This window comes from Meles meles, chromosome 20, assembly GCF_922984935.1.
Source record: "Meles meles chromosome 20, mMelMel3.1 paternal haplotype, whole genome shotgun sequence".
Classification (NCBI taxonomy): domain Eukaryota; kingdom Metazoa; phylum Chordata; class Mammalia; order Carnivora; family Mustelidae; genus Meles; species Meles meles.
Window position 1 is genome coordinate 37,426,205 of NC_060085.1, and position 16,492 is coordinate 37,442,696.

Below are 16,492 nucleotides of genomic sequence, written 5' to 3' on the forward strand. Positions count from 1 at the left end.
CTGTCTCCTGACAAGTGGTTTTGCCCGGCCTGTGGGATGTGTGCGTGTGTGTGTGTGTGTGTGTGTGTGTGTGTGTGTGTGTGTGGCTAGGCTTGTGGCCCACCCAGGCTGAAAATAATCAGAAGCAAGGTGTTAAAAAAATTAACCCCATCTTGAAATTATTTTCTGCCTGGTAAATTAAAGAACTGAAAAAACATTTACATTGGGAGAGTTACAGAAAGAATGCTGGGTAGTTGGCCAATATATTTTGTGTCTGGAATGCATTTGCTTGAATTTTAATATTTGAAGAACTCTTTGGCTATTATCCTCACAAAGAGGAAAAATCCCTCTGATAATCTGTCAGGTTGCAAATAACTTAGGCAAATGGGACTGTCAGAACACACACACAAACACACACACACACACACACACAGACACACACACACACACAGGAAAGAACTGGTAAGACCAAAACATTTTTTACATGGAGATTTAACTTCTTATGAGTCTATTATTATACACATGTTTCATTTCAGAAAGCATTTATATCATTGATAAATATATGCTTTGTCCAAGTTAACATAAAAAATGTAAGTAGAAGAAAAAGATTGTAAAGAGGTAACAAAATGACATAGGGGGGAGTGAAAAAGGTCATTTAAAAATTAAAAAAAAATTTTTATTATTTTTTTAAAAGCTTTTTATTTATTTATTTGACAGACAGAGATCACAAATAGGCAGAGAGGCAGGGAGAGAGAGGAAGGGAAGCAGGCTCCCTGCTGAGCAGAGAGCCTGATGCGGGGATCTATCCCAGGACCCCGGGATCAAAAAAGGTCATTTTTAATTAAAAGTAGAAACACATTTTTCAGGTGGGCCATACATTTGCCTTTAAACTTTCTTGCCACCAACACCCAAAACATTAATTCTTGTTGCAGAGATGAGTGAATAATGACCACACACACATAACTACAGTACAAAAACTATGCAGATAGACTCCCAAGAATAGCAACTCATTATAACAAATTTCTAAAACATTAAGATAATATTTTGGTGTTTAAAAATGATCAGTTCCCTTTCTTCTCCCTTTGCAATAGTCCTAGGAGGAAAGTCTCGGATAATCTTTAACTAAGCAGGACATATTCTAATTCTTGGAGCATTTCTGCCCTTTTCTGCTGATTGTGAATGACAGGGAGCAGGTCATTCCCATGAAAGGTAAACAAATGAAAATGATTAAAACACTCACGTGTCATCTGTAAATGTTATTCCAAAGTACTCCTTTTCTTTCAGGTTGAAATGTGAAGCCACAAGGTCCAACAATTCTCTTGATAAAAGTTTGGGCTGTTAAAATAAAAGGATGATCAGAAGCTACAACCCTTCTCTGCCCCAAATAGTTTGGAGAAGTTTTGTTTGCTTGTTTTAAAAATTTTTTAAAATCTTATTTATTTATTTATTTATTTGACAGAGAGAAAGAGAGAGAGTGAGCACAAGCAGGGGGAGTGGCAGGCAGAGGGAGAAGCAGGCTCCCCTACTGAGCAGGGAGCCCAATGTGGAACTTAATCCCAGGACCCTGAGATCATGATCTGAGCTAAAGGCAGATGCTTAACTGACTGAGCCACCCGGGTGCCCCTGATGGTTTGTTTTTAAATACACCCCCCTCGTTTTGCTATTCATGTTAATCAACTACACATTTTCTGAGAGATTGGGAAGGGGAAGAAATTATAATAGGAACCTCAATGAGATCATCGTTTTCATGTATTTTGCAATTCAGTCCAGGACCTTACTTTGTCCTCTAGGGAATAGTATGTTTATTAACTTGATGATACTTTGGAAAAATACTCTCTTATATGTAGTGTGAGGTTAGTGATCAAGTCAAAGATATCAAACACCTCACCTTCTGGACTGTAGGAATAACTTTGCTTCGTGAGGGCCAGCTGAAGACATTGAAGACCCAAGGTTGTGCGTTCACAGATAAAACTACTACGCTACTCCTGGTTACCATTTACTGTGCTGGACTCCTTCTATTTATTGTCTCATTTCATCCTTACAAGGAGCCTATGAGATAGGGGGTTCTTATTGCCATTTTAGAGATGAGGGGACCAAAGTCAAGAGAAACAAGCACCTGACTTGATGTTAGGGTCAATAAGGGCGGGGAATTGAACCCAGTTCCTCTGATTCCAAAGCCTGAGCCTTTCATTTCTCTCTAGAGCTGGAGTGATTTTACTCATTGTACTGATGATCATCACCAGTCTTTACTAAACACTTACTTAGAAGAAGGATGTAATCTATGAGCTTTTGAGAAGCACTGGACGTGGTGTCAAGGAGCATGGTTTGGAATCAGAGGAAACATCCAGAGTGAGAGTGGAGACCTGATTTGGAGGGACTCAGAAGAAAAGGGGGATACGCAGGACGGCACCTGCATGTGCTTTTTTTTTGGAACTTAGAGCCAAACAACTCAGGGCTTATTATGGTGTTTTGAGAGTTGGATGTTTGTTGTTGGGGAAGAAAGATGGTCATGATTTAAAAAAAAAAAAAAAAAGAAGAAGAAGAAGAAGAAAGAAATAGACAGAAATCTAGATTAAGAGGTCTACTCTGGTGAACAGTATTGACTACTACTTTCATTCTAAATGAAGCCTAAGCATCGTGGGTGAGAAAGGAGCCTCTGAAGAGTTTAGGTTTGGTCAAAGGAGAGAGTTCTAGCTGTAGCTACAGTTTTGACTCTCAGAGGGGGTTTTCACAATTTTTTCAGGTCCTTGGTCCACAGTGTGGGGTAAATAAAGAGAGAAGGATCAACAATCAAAATACCACCACTCATATACTCCACGTATTTTACAAAAGGATTTCATTCACATATAACATCTACCTTGCTTTTAGCCATAATTCTATGAGGAAAACTAGGCCTTCTCCATCTCTGTTCACAGCTGATGATACTGGGTATTTAGCTTGGACAATGTCATGTAGCAAGAAGGTGGCAGCATGCAGATTTGCAGCACACAATAACCCTTTCAGGGAAACATCATGGCCTCCAGCTTACCAACAAGAGGTTCAGAGAAGTCGTCACTTCCTGGGGGTCACACAGCTACTGAGTGTCAGAGCTGAGGTTGGAACCCAAGGGTCTCAAATTCCTGTCCCAAGACCATAACTACACTTACACGTAGACCAAGCTGTCTGACTTTGAAACTCTTCTTTTGCCCCTCAAATGATCCCTAGTCATTGGCAGAAATAAGCGAGTAGCCTGACCACAGGCCACGAGGCTCACAGAGGGAACCAGTACAGGCTGTCTCTCTGTGGGCAACACCTACCTGAACCAGCAGCTCCAGTCTCCGGTCATCCAGGAGGTGCACCTGGCAGTGCCTGCCTTCTGTCATCTGTGAAGACAAGACAGCAAGGGCGGCATCAGGGCTGGTGCTGGCAAGCAGACCCTTGAACTTGATTCATAATTTAGTTTACATGTGATGTCCTCGGCCTAAGAATGGCTTCAGCTGAGTTACTCAACAGCCTTGATCCTAAATAGGACTTAACTGTTTGGTGTTAGCTCTTGAATTCATCAATAGTTGAATTAATTTCTTCTTAGATTTGAAAGAAGAAAAAAATGAAAAGTAAAGACAAATCACTATGTTGAAAAAATTATGTTCATAACAGCGCACACAAGATTATACTATGAAATATATTTCTGGTTTCCTTCCTAGAGGAAACTACTATATTTTTCATTGAATCAATATTGAATTTTTCAAATGAAATTGCCTATATTCATTGATATATTTTAATAAATATAATAAACACACAATTATAAAGGAAAACCTATAACATTAGAGTTAAAATGGAATTTTTTCCTTTTTTTTTTTTTTAAAGATTTTATTTATTTATTTGACAGAGAGAGATCACAAGTAGGCAGAGAGGCAGGGTGGGGGTGGGGGAAGCAGGCTCCCTGCTGAGCAGAGAGCCCAACGCAGCGCTTGACCCCAGGACCCTGAAATCATGACCTGAGCCGAAAGCAGAGGTTTTAACCCACGGAGCCACCTAGATGCCCCAATTTCTGTCCTCTTTATAGCATGTCACTATGGTAATTTAGAACAGTTAAGACCCATAGTGAAGAACAGCATAAGTCAGTATAAATTTCCAATTATATTTACATTTTTACCACTATAACTGCAACACTGGGAAATAGTCTCTGTAAGATACTTCTTTATTTACTTATTTTTTATTTGATTTCATTTTATTTTTTAAGTGGGATCCACGCCCATTGTGGGGCTTGAACTCATGACCCTGAGATCAAGAGTCACATGCTCTTTGGACAGAGCCAGACAGCTCCCTCCCCCTGTAAAATATTTAAACAATGCACAGAATACAAAGAGCCCCCTTAATTAACTCATGTTCTAAATAATTTTATCTGCAAAAATCACCACCCTGTCAGTTTGAGGAGAATCAGCGCAGACTGTTCTAACATATATGTTCAGATATATACATGTACGTATTTTCAAAAATTTCATGTTAAATGGTTTGCTTTGCAATGTTATTATATTGGACATTGTTTTGCAAATGAAGCAAGTATTGTTAATATTTGTGTGTGTGTTTGTGTGTATATAACTATCCATAAATTTATATATGACTGTGTGTGTGTACTGTGATTCTATATGTATACAGAAACACACATACATGATATATATTCTTATATATAATATTGTATATATTTATATATATATATATTTTTTCAACTCTAGTGGAACTAGGCTCTTTTTTGGTGATCTTTCGAGTGTCAACACATAGAAACCAACTGTACTCTTTTGAAAGGTTCTATAGTAAGTAACAAGTGGACATGTAATAATTTAGTAATAATTAGTAATAATTATTGAGTAATAATAATGTAATAATTAGTGAGTCTCCTGCTGAGACACACTTAGATGTCCGTCAGTCCTTTGCTATTTTAAGCAATGTCATGGTGAACAGTGTCTACCGACTTTGCCCATGTATGAGGAAATTCTGCATCACTTTGAAAAGGGATGGGCAGCATTTTCTCTCTCAGCTGTTGTACCAAACTATAAGACCTGGAAACTCAGATTACATATAAACCCAATTTAAAGAGAAAATCACTCCATTACGAAGCACCAGCTATAGACGTCCCATTGTTCCAGGTGTTTTATACATATCACCTCTGAGCTGCAGTCACCCTGTGGATTGCTGTGACCTTCTCCAATTTAACAGATGGGGAAATTGAAGCTCAGAGAGGGGTAAGCAATGGTTTTTCTGTGTGAAAAATACTAATTATTGCATTTACATTTGTGATTAAACTCTGCTCTAAAAGTCTGAAAACTAGCTCAGTTGCTTAGATCACGGTATTATGGAGACATGGTCCATAGAAACCACTGAAGTGGTGTGGAGAAGTGAGTGGGGAAGCTTTTACTTTGTTCCATGGCCCCTGATTATGTCCTTAACTCAGCAAAGTACACACTTTTGGCGGCAAGGAGAAAGGGAACAAATATTTGTTTGTTTCAGGTACTAAGCTGGGCACTTTATGTACATTATTTCATTAAAGTGTTAAAGACAGAAAATCTATCTGACAACGTCCCCATTTTACAGACAAGGAAACTGAGGTACAGAATTTAGTAATTTTTCCAGAGTTAGCTCAGTGAGAAAAAAATCCAAGTCAAGATTTAAATTAAGGTCTATCTGAACAACAACAACAACAAAAATCAACTTTTATTCCACTATTCCATTCTATGGGAAGAAAGAAATAAATGTGTCAGTTCAAATCACTGTACTTCTCTCGAAAACCCACACAAACCAACCCCAAATACACGTATTATGGTGAGAGAAAATAAAATAATACTCAAGAGACCAATTGACACAACACGAATCCATTAAGGAATATGTCAAAACTCATAAAATATTTCAAGTTTCTCTGTTGTTGCATAATCCAAAGGAATTTATTTTCTGATTTTCAAAAAACATCTTTTTTCCTTTCCACCGTACTTTGCTCGGACTTGTCCATTTTCCTTCTGTCAACACCTCATCCTACCCTAGGGAATTAAATAGTAAATGCTTTTCTGGTGAGTCTGCCCATCTCAGGATAAACACCATGAGTGGTGGCCATATTTGTACAACTTGGTCCTACCCCTTCCGCTTCAGGCTTCAGCTGATTGGACCAGGGAACAGACACCTGACTCAAGCTGAGCCAATCATATCCTCAGTCCAGGGAATCCGGAATTGAGGCTGAGAGGACGGGGCAGCTCTCCTCTGCTGTGTGTGGACAAAAAGGAAAGCCATCTGCAGAGAGAATGAAGGACACAAGTAGCTGGAAAGAGGCAAGAGAAATCATGCAACCTGAAGGGGAAAGCTTTGAGAGAGTTGCCGTCAGCTTTCCTAATGTCATTCTAGTCACTTGTAGTCACTTCTGCTGCTTTGGGTGAATTCTTGCTCTTTGGTGCCATGAAGCAGCCTTGTGTTCTTTTCATAAATCCTTTTAATAAGACTTTTTTTTTCTTTCTGAAACTAACTCGAGTTGGATTCTGCTGCTTGCAACTAAAAGCATCTTTCTAAGATACCATATATATATATATATTCTTATATTTTATATTTTAATAAAATATCTATTTTAGGTACAAAATATATTTTTATTTATTTTTTATATTTTATATTTATTTTATATAATTTTTTTTAAGAGTGGGGAGGGACAGAGAGAGAAGGAAAGAGAGAATTGCAAGTACATTCTCCACTAAGCATGAAGCCCCATGTAGGGTTCAATCCCAGGACCCCAAGATCATGACCTGAGCTGAAACCAAGAGTCAGATGCTTAATCAACTGAGCCACCCCAGCATCCCAGAGACCACAGGTATCCACACATAAATCAGAACAAAAGGTTACCAAAGGATGGACTCCCCAGATGATACCATTACTATGGTCAAGTCATCTAGCATAATCACAGATGCACAATTCACAAGTACAACAGCCAGGAGAAAGGCCGACATTTGGTGGGGAGAACTGAAAGAACATCTCAGTATGTGACGTGATAAGAGACCATACAGGACAAGCTGGAGAAGCACAGTGGAGGTGAACTGAAGGGAAAAAAAGTTACAGTTTTAAGCCCATGTTGGCACATCCGTGCTCTTCCACTGTGGGAGGATGGCTTCTCCGGGAGGCCAGAGTACTGATTTTCTCACTGGTAGTGACAGAAAGGCCTGCCTTTGTCCCTTATTTAAATCAGAGGTTGAAAGGTGCTGGATGTATTTTGTTATGAATACATTTTTCTTGGTGATATCAGAAATCAGAAGATGCCGCTGAAGAAAAATTGAGATGGAAGAATTGGGAAACACTGGGCTGGATTTCCTCCGTGGCAACACTGGGCTGGGGAAGGCGGGGTACAGCAGCTCCCTCTTTAGATGAGGTTTGTGGTGTCTGCCTCGCCCAAATTTATTATCTGCCAGGTTCCTAGGAGTCGTGTCATGAGAATAAGCAAACCCCTATTTAAGTTCACAAAGCACCAGAGAAAAGACAAAATCCACGTCAAAGGCGGGTCTCCTGTGCACCAAGCCGAGGGTGTGACACTTGACCTTCATTAACTTCTAGTATTTCAACCTCTAAGCATGCCTCGAAAGGGGTATCCGTATTTTGTTTGGTTTCATTTTGGGGGGCCTTCCTCAATTTAAGCACCAGGAAACCACCAAGGTCTGGGAAATGATGTCACTTGCACAAGTTCTAAGCCAGACTCGGGCTCGAGATCATATTTTTTTTTTTTTTTTTAAAGATTTTATTTATTTATTCGACAGAGAGAGAGAGAGATCACAAGTAGGCAGAGAGGCAGGCAGGGAGAGAGGAGGAAGCAGGCTCCCCCCAGAGCAGAGAGCCCGATGTGGGGCTCGATCCCAGGACCCCGAGATCATGACCCGAGCCGAAGGCAGCGGCTTAACACACTGAGCCACCCAGGCGCCCCTCGAGATCATATTTTATCTCTTGCTAGCTGGGTTAACTTGGAGAAGGTACTTAACCTTTCTGAGCCTCATAAGCACTATCCTGGTAGCTTTTCATCCGACACCCCCGAGAGTGAAATAAACCACTTCCACAAAGCACAGTTATTATTTTCCTTATTTGCCCGAAGCTTAACAAACAGCTAATAAACCTTCCTATAGTCCATTTACCCTACCATTAAAAAAAAAAACACAAACAACTTCCAAATGGGAGGAAGATTACTAACCTATTTTGAAGAAGATAAATGATCGGTAGAGTTAACAAGTCAGTCAACAAGCACAGAGCAAACAAACTCTCCAGAGCTAATGGGGCAGCATAGAAAGAGAGGGGACCACGAGCTCCTGCGTGCCTTCTGTAAGCCTGGCACCTGGTTTGGCATCTTATTTTTATTTTTTAAAGATTTTGTTTATTTATTTGAGGGAGAGGATGCACCCGTGCGAGCATGGCGGGGGAGCAGAGGGAGAAACAGAGTCCCCACTGAGCAGGGAGACCAAGGCAGGACTCGATCCCCGGACCCTGGGATCATGACCTGAGCTGAAAGCAAACGTTTAACTGACTGAGACCCCCAGATGCCTGGCAGCACCGCCTGCCCCTCCTCCCGTCAGGCATTTTAATGACAACACCGATAATACCACTAACTGGTCCTTTCTGTATATTCCAGGCCCTGCACTCAGCACTTTTCATGTATTCACATATCCAACCCTCATGATACCCACAAGAGGTAGGCAGTCTCCTCTCCCCATACTACAGGTGAATGAGGTTAGAGAGATTGTACGTAACAAGATTTATAAATGGCAGAACTGGACTCGAACCCAGGGCCCAAGCTCTTAACCACTTAGCTGTACAGCTGCTATTCTCTACGCCTTATGGTGACAAATTGTGGGAGGGCCTTCCCGTGCAGCCCATTTTCAACGGACTGGATAGGTGGGGAAAAAGAGGGAAAACAAAACATTTGAAAGCAGGCATGAAAAATCATGTAGGCTGACTCGGGGTAATTAGAATTTAGAACTTGTACATAGAAAGAGCCTTAGAGGGGTGCCTGGGTGGCTCAGTGGGTTAAAGCCTCTGCCTTCGGCTCGGGTCATGATCCCAGGCTCCTGGGATCGAGCCCCGCATCCGGCTCTCTGCTCAGCAGGGAGCCTGCTTCCCCCCTCTCTCTCTGCCTGCCTCTCTGCCTACTTGTGATCTCTGTCTGTCGAATAAATAAATAAAATCTTAAAAAAAAAAGAAAGAAAAATCCTTAGAAGGCATTTAATAACCACCACTTACTTGGGATATGGGGCAAGGAAGGAATGGACATGTCCATTGCCACTCACCTAGTTAAGGTGAGACCTGGGATTAAAACTCAGGTTCTGACTTTCAGGCTGGAGCATAAGTGCTCTGCACAAGGTTACTCGGCTAAGAGATACCGTTGTATTCACATGCTGTTGTTTGCAACAGGCTGAATTTTTTTTTTAATTAAAAAAACTGTAACAACAAAAGGGGAAAAAAATAGGCATTTTAAATTTAATTTAAAACATAACTCCCACTAATGCTTTCTCTTCTAATTTCAACAACAGGAGTTATATTTAAAGGGAACTGTTCATGGATGACAATGATTATATCTATAAATACAGACAACAAATTTTATTGAAGCATATTCAATGTGTTGAATATGGAGCAACTCATTTAATGCCATGAGGTAAACAGCTCTATCATCTTCACTTTACACTGAGGAAACCAAAGCACAGAGAGGCCAAGTAACTTGTCCAAGGTCACACAGCTAGTAAGAGGTAGAACTGGGATTCCAGCTTCTAGGAGCTGGCAGACTAGCTCCTGAGTCTGTGTTCTTTACTACCTCATTACAGAGTGTCCTCTCTCTCTCTCTCTCTCTCCTCTCTCTCTTTTGATTAAAAAAGGTGGCTCAGTGGGTTAAAGCTTCTGCGTTTGGCTCAGGTCATGATCCCAGGGTCCTGGAATCGAGCCCCACATCGGGCTCTCTGCTCAGCAGGGAACCTGCTTCCTCCTCTCTCTCTCTGCCTGCCTCTCTGCCTACTTGTGATCTTTGTCTGTCAAATAAATAAATAAAATCTTTAAAAAAAAATTTTAAAAAATTGCCTTAAGATTTAAGAGTCTGTACTTTTTTTTTTTTTTAAGATTTTATTTATTTATTTAATAGAAGACACAGTGAGAGAGGGAACACAAGCGAGAAGAGTGGGAGAGGGAGAAGCAGGCTTCCCGCTGACCAGGGAGCCCGATGCGGGGCTCAATCCCAGGACCCTGGGTTTATGACCTGAGCGGAAGGCAGATGCTTAACAACCCAGGTGCCCCAAGTCTGTACTTTGTTATGAGCTCTTCAATCTCCAAATGCCAGACAGAAACTAATTTGTCAAGTTAGGCCACAACACTTCATTTAAGAAGTCTCAAAGGAAGTACATGTTTCTTTTCATAAGCAAACACAGAACAGTGGGCCATACTCTTTCTCCAGTCTGGGTGAAATGACGTAACACAGACAGAACCACTCAAACCCCACAGAGACTGTCTGAACAGTCTCAGGTGTGACCCGTCCCCAGGGGCAGCAACGCCTCACACGGAACAGAAAACATATTTAAAAAAATCATCTCTTTGTAAAGTTTCGCTTTACCCCAACCAAACCTGAATCCCTTCCTGCCACCTCCTCCTCCATTTAACCCCAGGGACACAGAGGTTAAAACTGTGCAGGTTGGATTAAAACTCCCACCTTAGTCTGTGGCTGCCCTGCGTTTCCTTCCCCGCTGGCAGAGTGGGTCCTCAGACGCTAGGCACTGGGTGCTGGTGGAAGGACCTTGCCCATCTGGTCACTGGTCAAATGAGGAAGGGCAGAGTTGGAAGTGAGAATCGGCCACAGGCCAGACCTCTGGCTTCATGGAGCATCTGGACCTGTAACCCACAGCGGGCGTCAAGTCTGTGTGACAACACCCCACCCTAGACCCGACTACCCGATTTAGGAGAGGAGAGATGAGGCCGACTTGGTAAGAAACCCAAAGGCAAGTCCACACACAGCAGTGTGGGACCATTCATAATGACCAGGGTCAGCTTAAAAAGCAACAGGAAATAACAACTACAGAAAAAGACCAGAACCTCAGCGTTCTTTGGTTTTGCTTTAGTAGTTCTTTGGAACAAGGAAATATGAAAGCTTGGCAAAGGAAGCAGCAGGCTGGGTTTTTTTTTTTTCCTTTCCTTTCTTCTCTCTTGTTCCCTTTTGACCTTTTCTGAAAGCCTAGCATGAGAGGGCCTGCCTCATCAAAATGACTCCTTAGGATTTTTTGTGGGGTAGCCCATCCAGAGTCCGATTCCCATCACCCTTAGCCGGGTGTGTGCAAAACCAGCTCTCTGACCGGGCTTCGTGCTTTTGAGTCCCCTGACGATCCAATCTCCACGTGGCTGCGTGAGCAGTATCTCTAAAATACGGATGAAATCCCCTCACTTACTTAAAATTGCCAAACAGCTTCTCATGCGAACCTCGGGAAAATCTAACTTCTTCCCTTGCCAAGGGTGTCCACGTAACCCTCTCTAATTTTAATTCCGACCCATCTGCCTTCGCTTTAACACACCAGACACACGGGCCCTTCCTTTCTTCCTCAACATAAAAGCTTGTTCCTTCTTTGAAATTTTGCACATGCTGTTCCCTCTGGAATGCCGTTTCCCCTGGTCATTGCATGATTGGGTGCTTTTACATCTTTCAGATCCTAAATTAAATGTCACTGTTTCCAAGAGGCCTGTCCTCAAAATACAGTGGAGACTAGATACTCTCTCTCTTGTCATGCTGCTTTATTTTCTTCACAGCTAATATTTCTCTGTTTGTTCATCTTGTTTTTGTTTATATCAGTCTCTACCTTTCACCATCAGAATGTAGATTTCATGACAGAGACCTTGATTGATTTGTTCACCACTGTATCCCCAGGGCCTAAAACAGGGCCTGGCACAGGGTAAGACCGTGTGTGGTAAGTAAGAATCTGCTGACGGAAGGACGGTCTTAACTGCTCAGAACCTAGAAACAGTCAACAATGAAATACATTCACTAATGATTTCCATTTACACAATCTAAGTAAGGTAAAGTGAGGATGTTCCAAAACACTTCCTGAGCCTTGGTCCTGACAGGCTCCTACACAGCAAACAAGTTTTCCACCCTGAGAACAAGGCATGTTATTAGACTCCTCATCAGATGAGAGATTCTAGAGGAACTGGAGAGAGGTAGAAGGGCGTATCTAGGACATCATTACTTTGGGATCTATTGAGTGGACGGAGTTTTATATTTCGCCTAAATGATGTCAACCCCGGCTGAATAGGGCTCCTTTATATCATCTCTGGGTGTTAACTGAATATGAGCTATTGAGACTCCCGTTCAGAGCATGGCCTAGACTGACACAGATGTCTCCACACGGAGTCAGCTGTGGTTTTCCCTCGAGTTGTTCCAAGATGGTGCCTACCCTCCCAACGTGCTGTCATTGGGAGCCTCTTTTTCCCGTATCAGTGAATGATTCTCCTACCTTCTATAACCACTGGATGTCACATAGCACATGGGCAGTACGTTTTCTCACACTACTTATATCCCTACGAGATGTAATCTTTAGATTTTGTAGGTGACGAAACTGAAGTGTCAAGAGGTTAGGTCACTTGTCATAGGTCGTGTTGCTATGACCTGGGGTGAACTCTCAGCTTCCATTAGCTGCACAAAAGTAGGCCTCTTGTGTGTCTCTCTCAGGTTCACTGGGCGTGGAGGACAAAGAAGAGACAGTGAAAGAGAGAGGCAGGTGGCCTAAAAGGACAGGAAGAAAGGAAAATGTGCTGGTGTGGGGCGAATGAGAAAGAAGGGGAGAATTCCATTTCCCAAAGACTAAATTGAGTAACTTGAGTAATCTGACTTAGGGAAATAAAAGTTAACAATAATTAATGGCCAGTGACTCTGTGCCTGACACTATTCCAAGCCCTTTCTTTTATTTACATGGGCTGTTTATTTTTTTTTAAAGATTGTATTTACTTATTTGAGAGAGTGAGAGAGGGAGCAAGAGAGAACATGAGTGGGAGGAGGGGTAGAGGGAGAGGGAGGAAACCGACTCCCTGCTGAGCAGGGAGCCGAATGCAGGACTCAATCCCAGGACCCTGGGATCATGACCTGAGTCGAAGGCAGAGATGTAACTGACTGAGTCACCCAGGCGCCCCTACATGGGCTGTTTAAATTCATTTTCTATTATTTTGCATTATTTTGTTTTTATTCTTTTCGTAGTCTCTACTCCCAACATGGGGCTCGAACTCATCACCCAGGGATCAAGAGTCGCACGCTCCACCAACCGAGCATGGGTGCCCCTAAATTCATTTTCATAACAAGCCTGTGAGGCAGATTCGAATACTAGCTCCATTCTGTGGATGAGAAGTCGAGGTTCAGAGAAGGTAAACGGCGGACTCCACCCTGCAAAGTCACAGTGAGGAGGAGACACCGAAGAATGGAAACACAGACACTGACTTCTGAGTCTGTGCCTTTCACTGCTGTATTGTATTCTGTTCTAAAGCATTTCCCGTCTATGAGGTCTGACATAGTCAAACAGCCAGCTTAGGCATTTCCCATATGAGTCTGACCACCAGGTAAGACACTGTTCTGGAAAAGCCTCATCCAGATTCACCAGGCCAGAGTTTCTGGGTTCAGATCAGGGTGTGGCAGCAAGACCAGGAGAGGAGCAGGGTTTTTGCAATCCCCATTCCTTGGCTACCTCCCTGCGCTGCCCTGAAGGAACATGGGCAGGGGCTAAAAACAGCGTCTGTGCATTCGCTATTGATCTTCCCTGGACAACAGGACAGAATTAATCCCCACCTCGTGGGCTGCTGACTCTGTCATGCTCACGTGGACACTCCAGGTGCTGGATGACATTGATCTGGTATGTGGCCTCCTGGATGGGAGTCTACAATAGTCTGGGCTTACGATGCCATCTGGAACACAGTGCAACAAACTCAGTGGGAAAGCTCTGAAACATGTTTTCATTCATTTGATCAACCAGGATTCACTGAGCACTTTCCAAATGCAAGCCCTGCTCTGGGTAGTAACATACATCAGCAAGGCTTGCTCTGAGCCGGGTATCTCGGCTTTGGCACCAGGATTTGTGGCCGATACCTCCTTGCTGTTCACTGTCGGATGCTTAGCAGCCGCCCTAACCTCTCCCTCCTAGATACCAGTAACAGCTTGTGACAACCATGCGGGTCTCTGACATTGCCCAGTGTCTCTTGGACAAAATCGTCTTGGGCTGAGAACAACTGCTCTAGAGGTAAGGAGAAGAACTAAATGACTAACAATTAAATATTCTCAGACAATCATGAAGGCTCTGAAAACCTCAACTGGCAATGGACTTGAGTTCTGAGCCCCTGCGAAACTCATGTCTCGCCCAGGAGGTATGAGAAATTAGGAAATTGATAGAGAGAACTTCTTCTGGGCTATTGCTCTTGAGAAGGGGCTCCCAATACAGATGGGAGGGATAACCGTGTTTTCTGGATGTTAACATTCAAGTGTGAGCTCCTTTCTGGCAGAAGCTGGAAAAAAGCAAACAAGAAAGACTGGCCGGTGGACAGCCACTCCTGCAGCTCCCGCAACAACCTGGCCGGGAAGCGCGGTCAGCTTTGGCAGACACTCCCTGGGGAGGACATTCTCATAAAAGATGATTGCTTATCAGATTATAGCCTGATCTCTTAAGGCCAGTGAAAAGGAAGGGCAGGTTTCAAAGCATGAAAGAGAAGAAGAAAAGAAGCAAAATTACTTTTTAATTCTGGAGCTGAAGGCCATTGGGAGACACCAATTTGGTGTCTAAGAGGTGTGCCAAGATTTAGAATCAGGAGGCCTGGGGGGCCCCTGGGTGTCTCAGTCGGTTAAGTGTCCGACTGTTGGTTTCGGCTCAGGTCGTGATCTCAGAGTCATGAGATTGAGCCCCGGTTGGGCTCTACGCCTAGCACGGTCCATTTGAAGATTCTCTTTCTCCTTCTTTCTCTTCCCCTTCCTCTGCTCACATTCACTTCCCCTCTCTCTCTAAAATAAATAAATAAAATCTAAAAAAAAAAAAAAAAGGAATCGGGAGGCCTGGGTTGTGTCCCAGCTCTGCTGTTTAACTAAGAGTTTGGCATTGATTTTGCGGTATCTCTCTAAATCTCAGTTTCTGCCCCTGTGAAATGAGAACACTAAGAATCAATCTTATTTAGCTTCATTTGTCCCTTGTAATAATATGGATTGAACCTAAAATGTGCCTCAAACGTACAGACGATAACCATATCACCAGTCATACACTCTCCTTATTGGTTATAGATCAGGTGTTAGAGTCTGTGCTCCGCGCCTGGCGTGCACTGTTAGCTTTTCTCCTACCCTCATGCACGGAGCACTAGGATCCGTGGAAATGCTCTGGGAGCTGCTCAGTGCTATAATGGTAACTGTCAGTGATGCTTTTAAGTTGGTTAAATGATTATTCTTCTCAAGGAAAAAGTTCTCCTGGATTATAAAGAGGACACGTTGTCACATTGGAGTTGAAAACAGATCTACCTGGGGCGCCTGGGTGACTCAGTGGGTTAAGCCTCTGGTCATGATCTCAGGTCATGATCTCAGGGTCCTGGGATTGAGCCCCGCATCGGGCTCTCTGCTGGTCAAGGAGCCTGCTAACCCCACCCCCCACCCCATCTCTCTCTGCCTGCCTCTCTGCCTACTTGTGATCTCTGCTTGTCAAATAAATAAATAAAATATTTTTTAAAAGAATTTATTTATTTATTTGACAGACAGAGATCACAAGTAGGCAGAGAGGCAGGCAGAGAGAGAGGAGGAAGCAGGCTCCCCGCCAGCAGAGAGCCCGATGTGGGGCTTGATCCCAGAACCCTGGGATCATGACCTGAGCCAAAGGCAGAGGCTTTAACCCACTGAGCCACCCAGGCGCCCCAAATAAATAAAATCTTAAAAAAAAAAATCGATTTACCCGTTAAACCCTGGACAGAGTGGTCAACCCAAGAGATGAGGATTAAAGCCGTTCCGATTTCTCCGTGATAATCAACAGACTAACTCAAAACTGCCATTTTTAACTGCGATGGTATGCCCAGCTGGGGAAATGCTTATAAATTCTTTGTCCTTCTCTGATTGCGACCAGGTTGTGTCTTGGGCTGGCTACTTATATTCTCCACAGCATGAAGTAGAATTAAATACGCTAACCTGCTCTCTGTCATGTTCTTTGACCTACATCTTATCTACTTTATCTACTGAATTCTTTTTTTTTTTTTTAATATTTTATGTATTTATTTGATACAGAGCGAGCACGTGCATGAGCAGTAGGGAGGGGCAGAGAGAGAGGGAGAGGCAGAAACAGGCTCTCCACTGAGCAGGGAGCCCAAGGTCGGACTCGATCCCAGGACCCTGGGATCATGACCTGAGCCGAAGGCAGATGCTTAATGACGGAGCCACCCAGGTGCCCCTCAAATGTTTATTTTCAAAAAACCACGCAGGATATATCTGCCATTCCTTTCCAGAAAGAAACATCCTCCTTGCTTAAAACCAGTTGTTAGGCTATATTTTTAGACGTCAGGG

General features: G+C 42.9%; 1 protein-coding gene across 5 annotated transcripts in view; it reads right to left on the minus strand.

Moving 5' to 3' along the window:
• The window catches only part of FRMD4B (FERM domain containing 4B), a 219,629-nt gene that overhangs the window by 110,831 nt on the left and 92,306 nt on the right, over positions 1 to 16,492 (minus strand). For 4 of the 5 annotated variants that reach the window (XM_045991687.1, XM_045991683.1, XM_045991682.1 and 1 more), the window contains exons 2-3: positions 3,276 to 3,341; positions 1,220 to 1,314 (exon numbers count right to left, since the gene is read on the minus strand). In XM_045991687.1, coding sequence (XP_045847643.1) covers positions 1,220 to 1,314; positions 3,276 to 3,341 — 161 coding nt within the window. Of the gene's footprint in view, positions 1 to 1,219; positions 1,315 to 3,275; positions 3,342 to 10,654; positions 10,755 to 16,492 lie in introns of all 5 variants that reach the window. The other variant, XM_045991686.1, reaches the window with a different exon arrangement.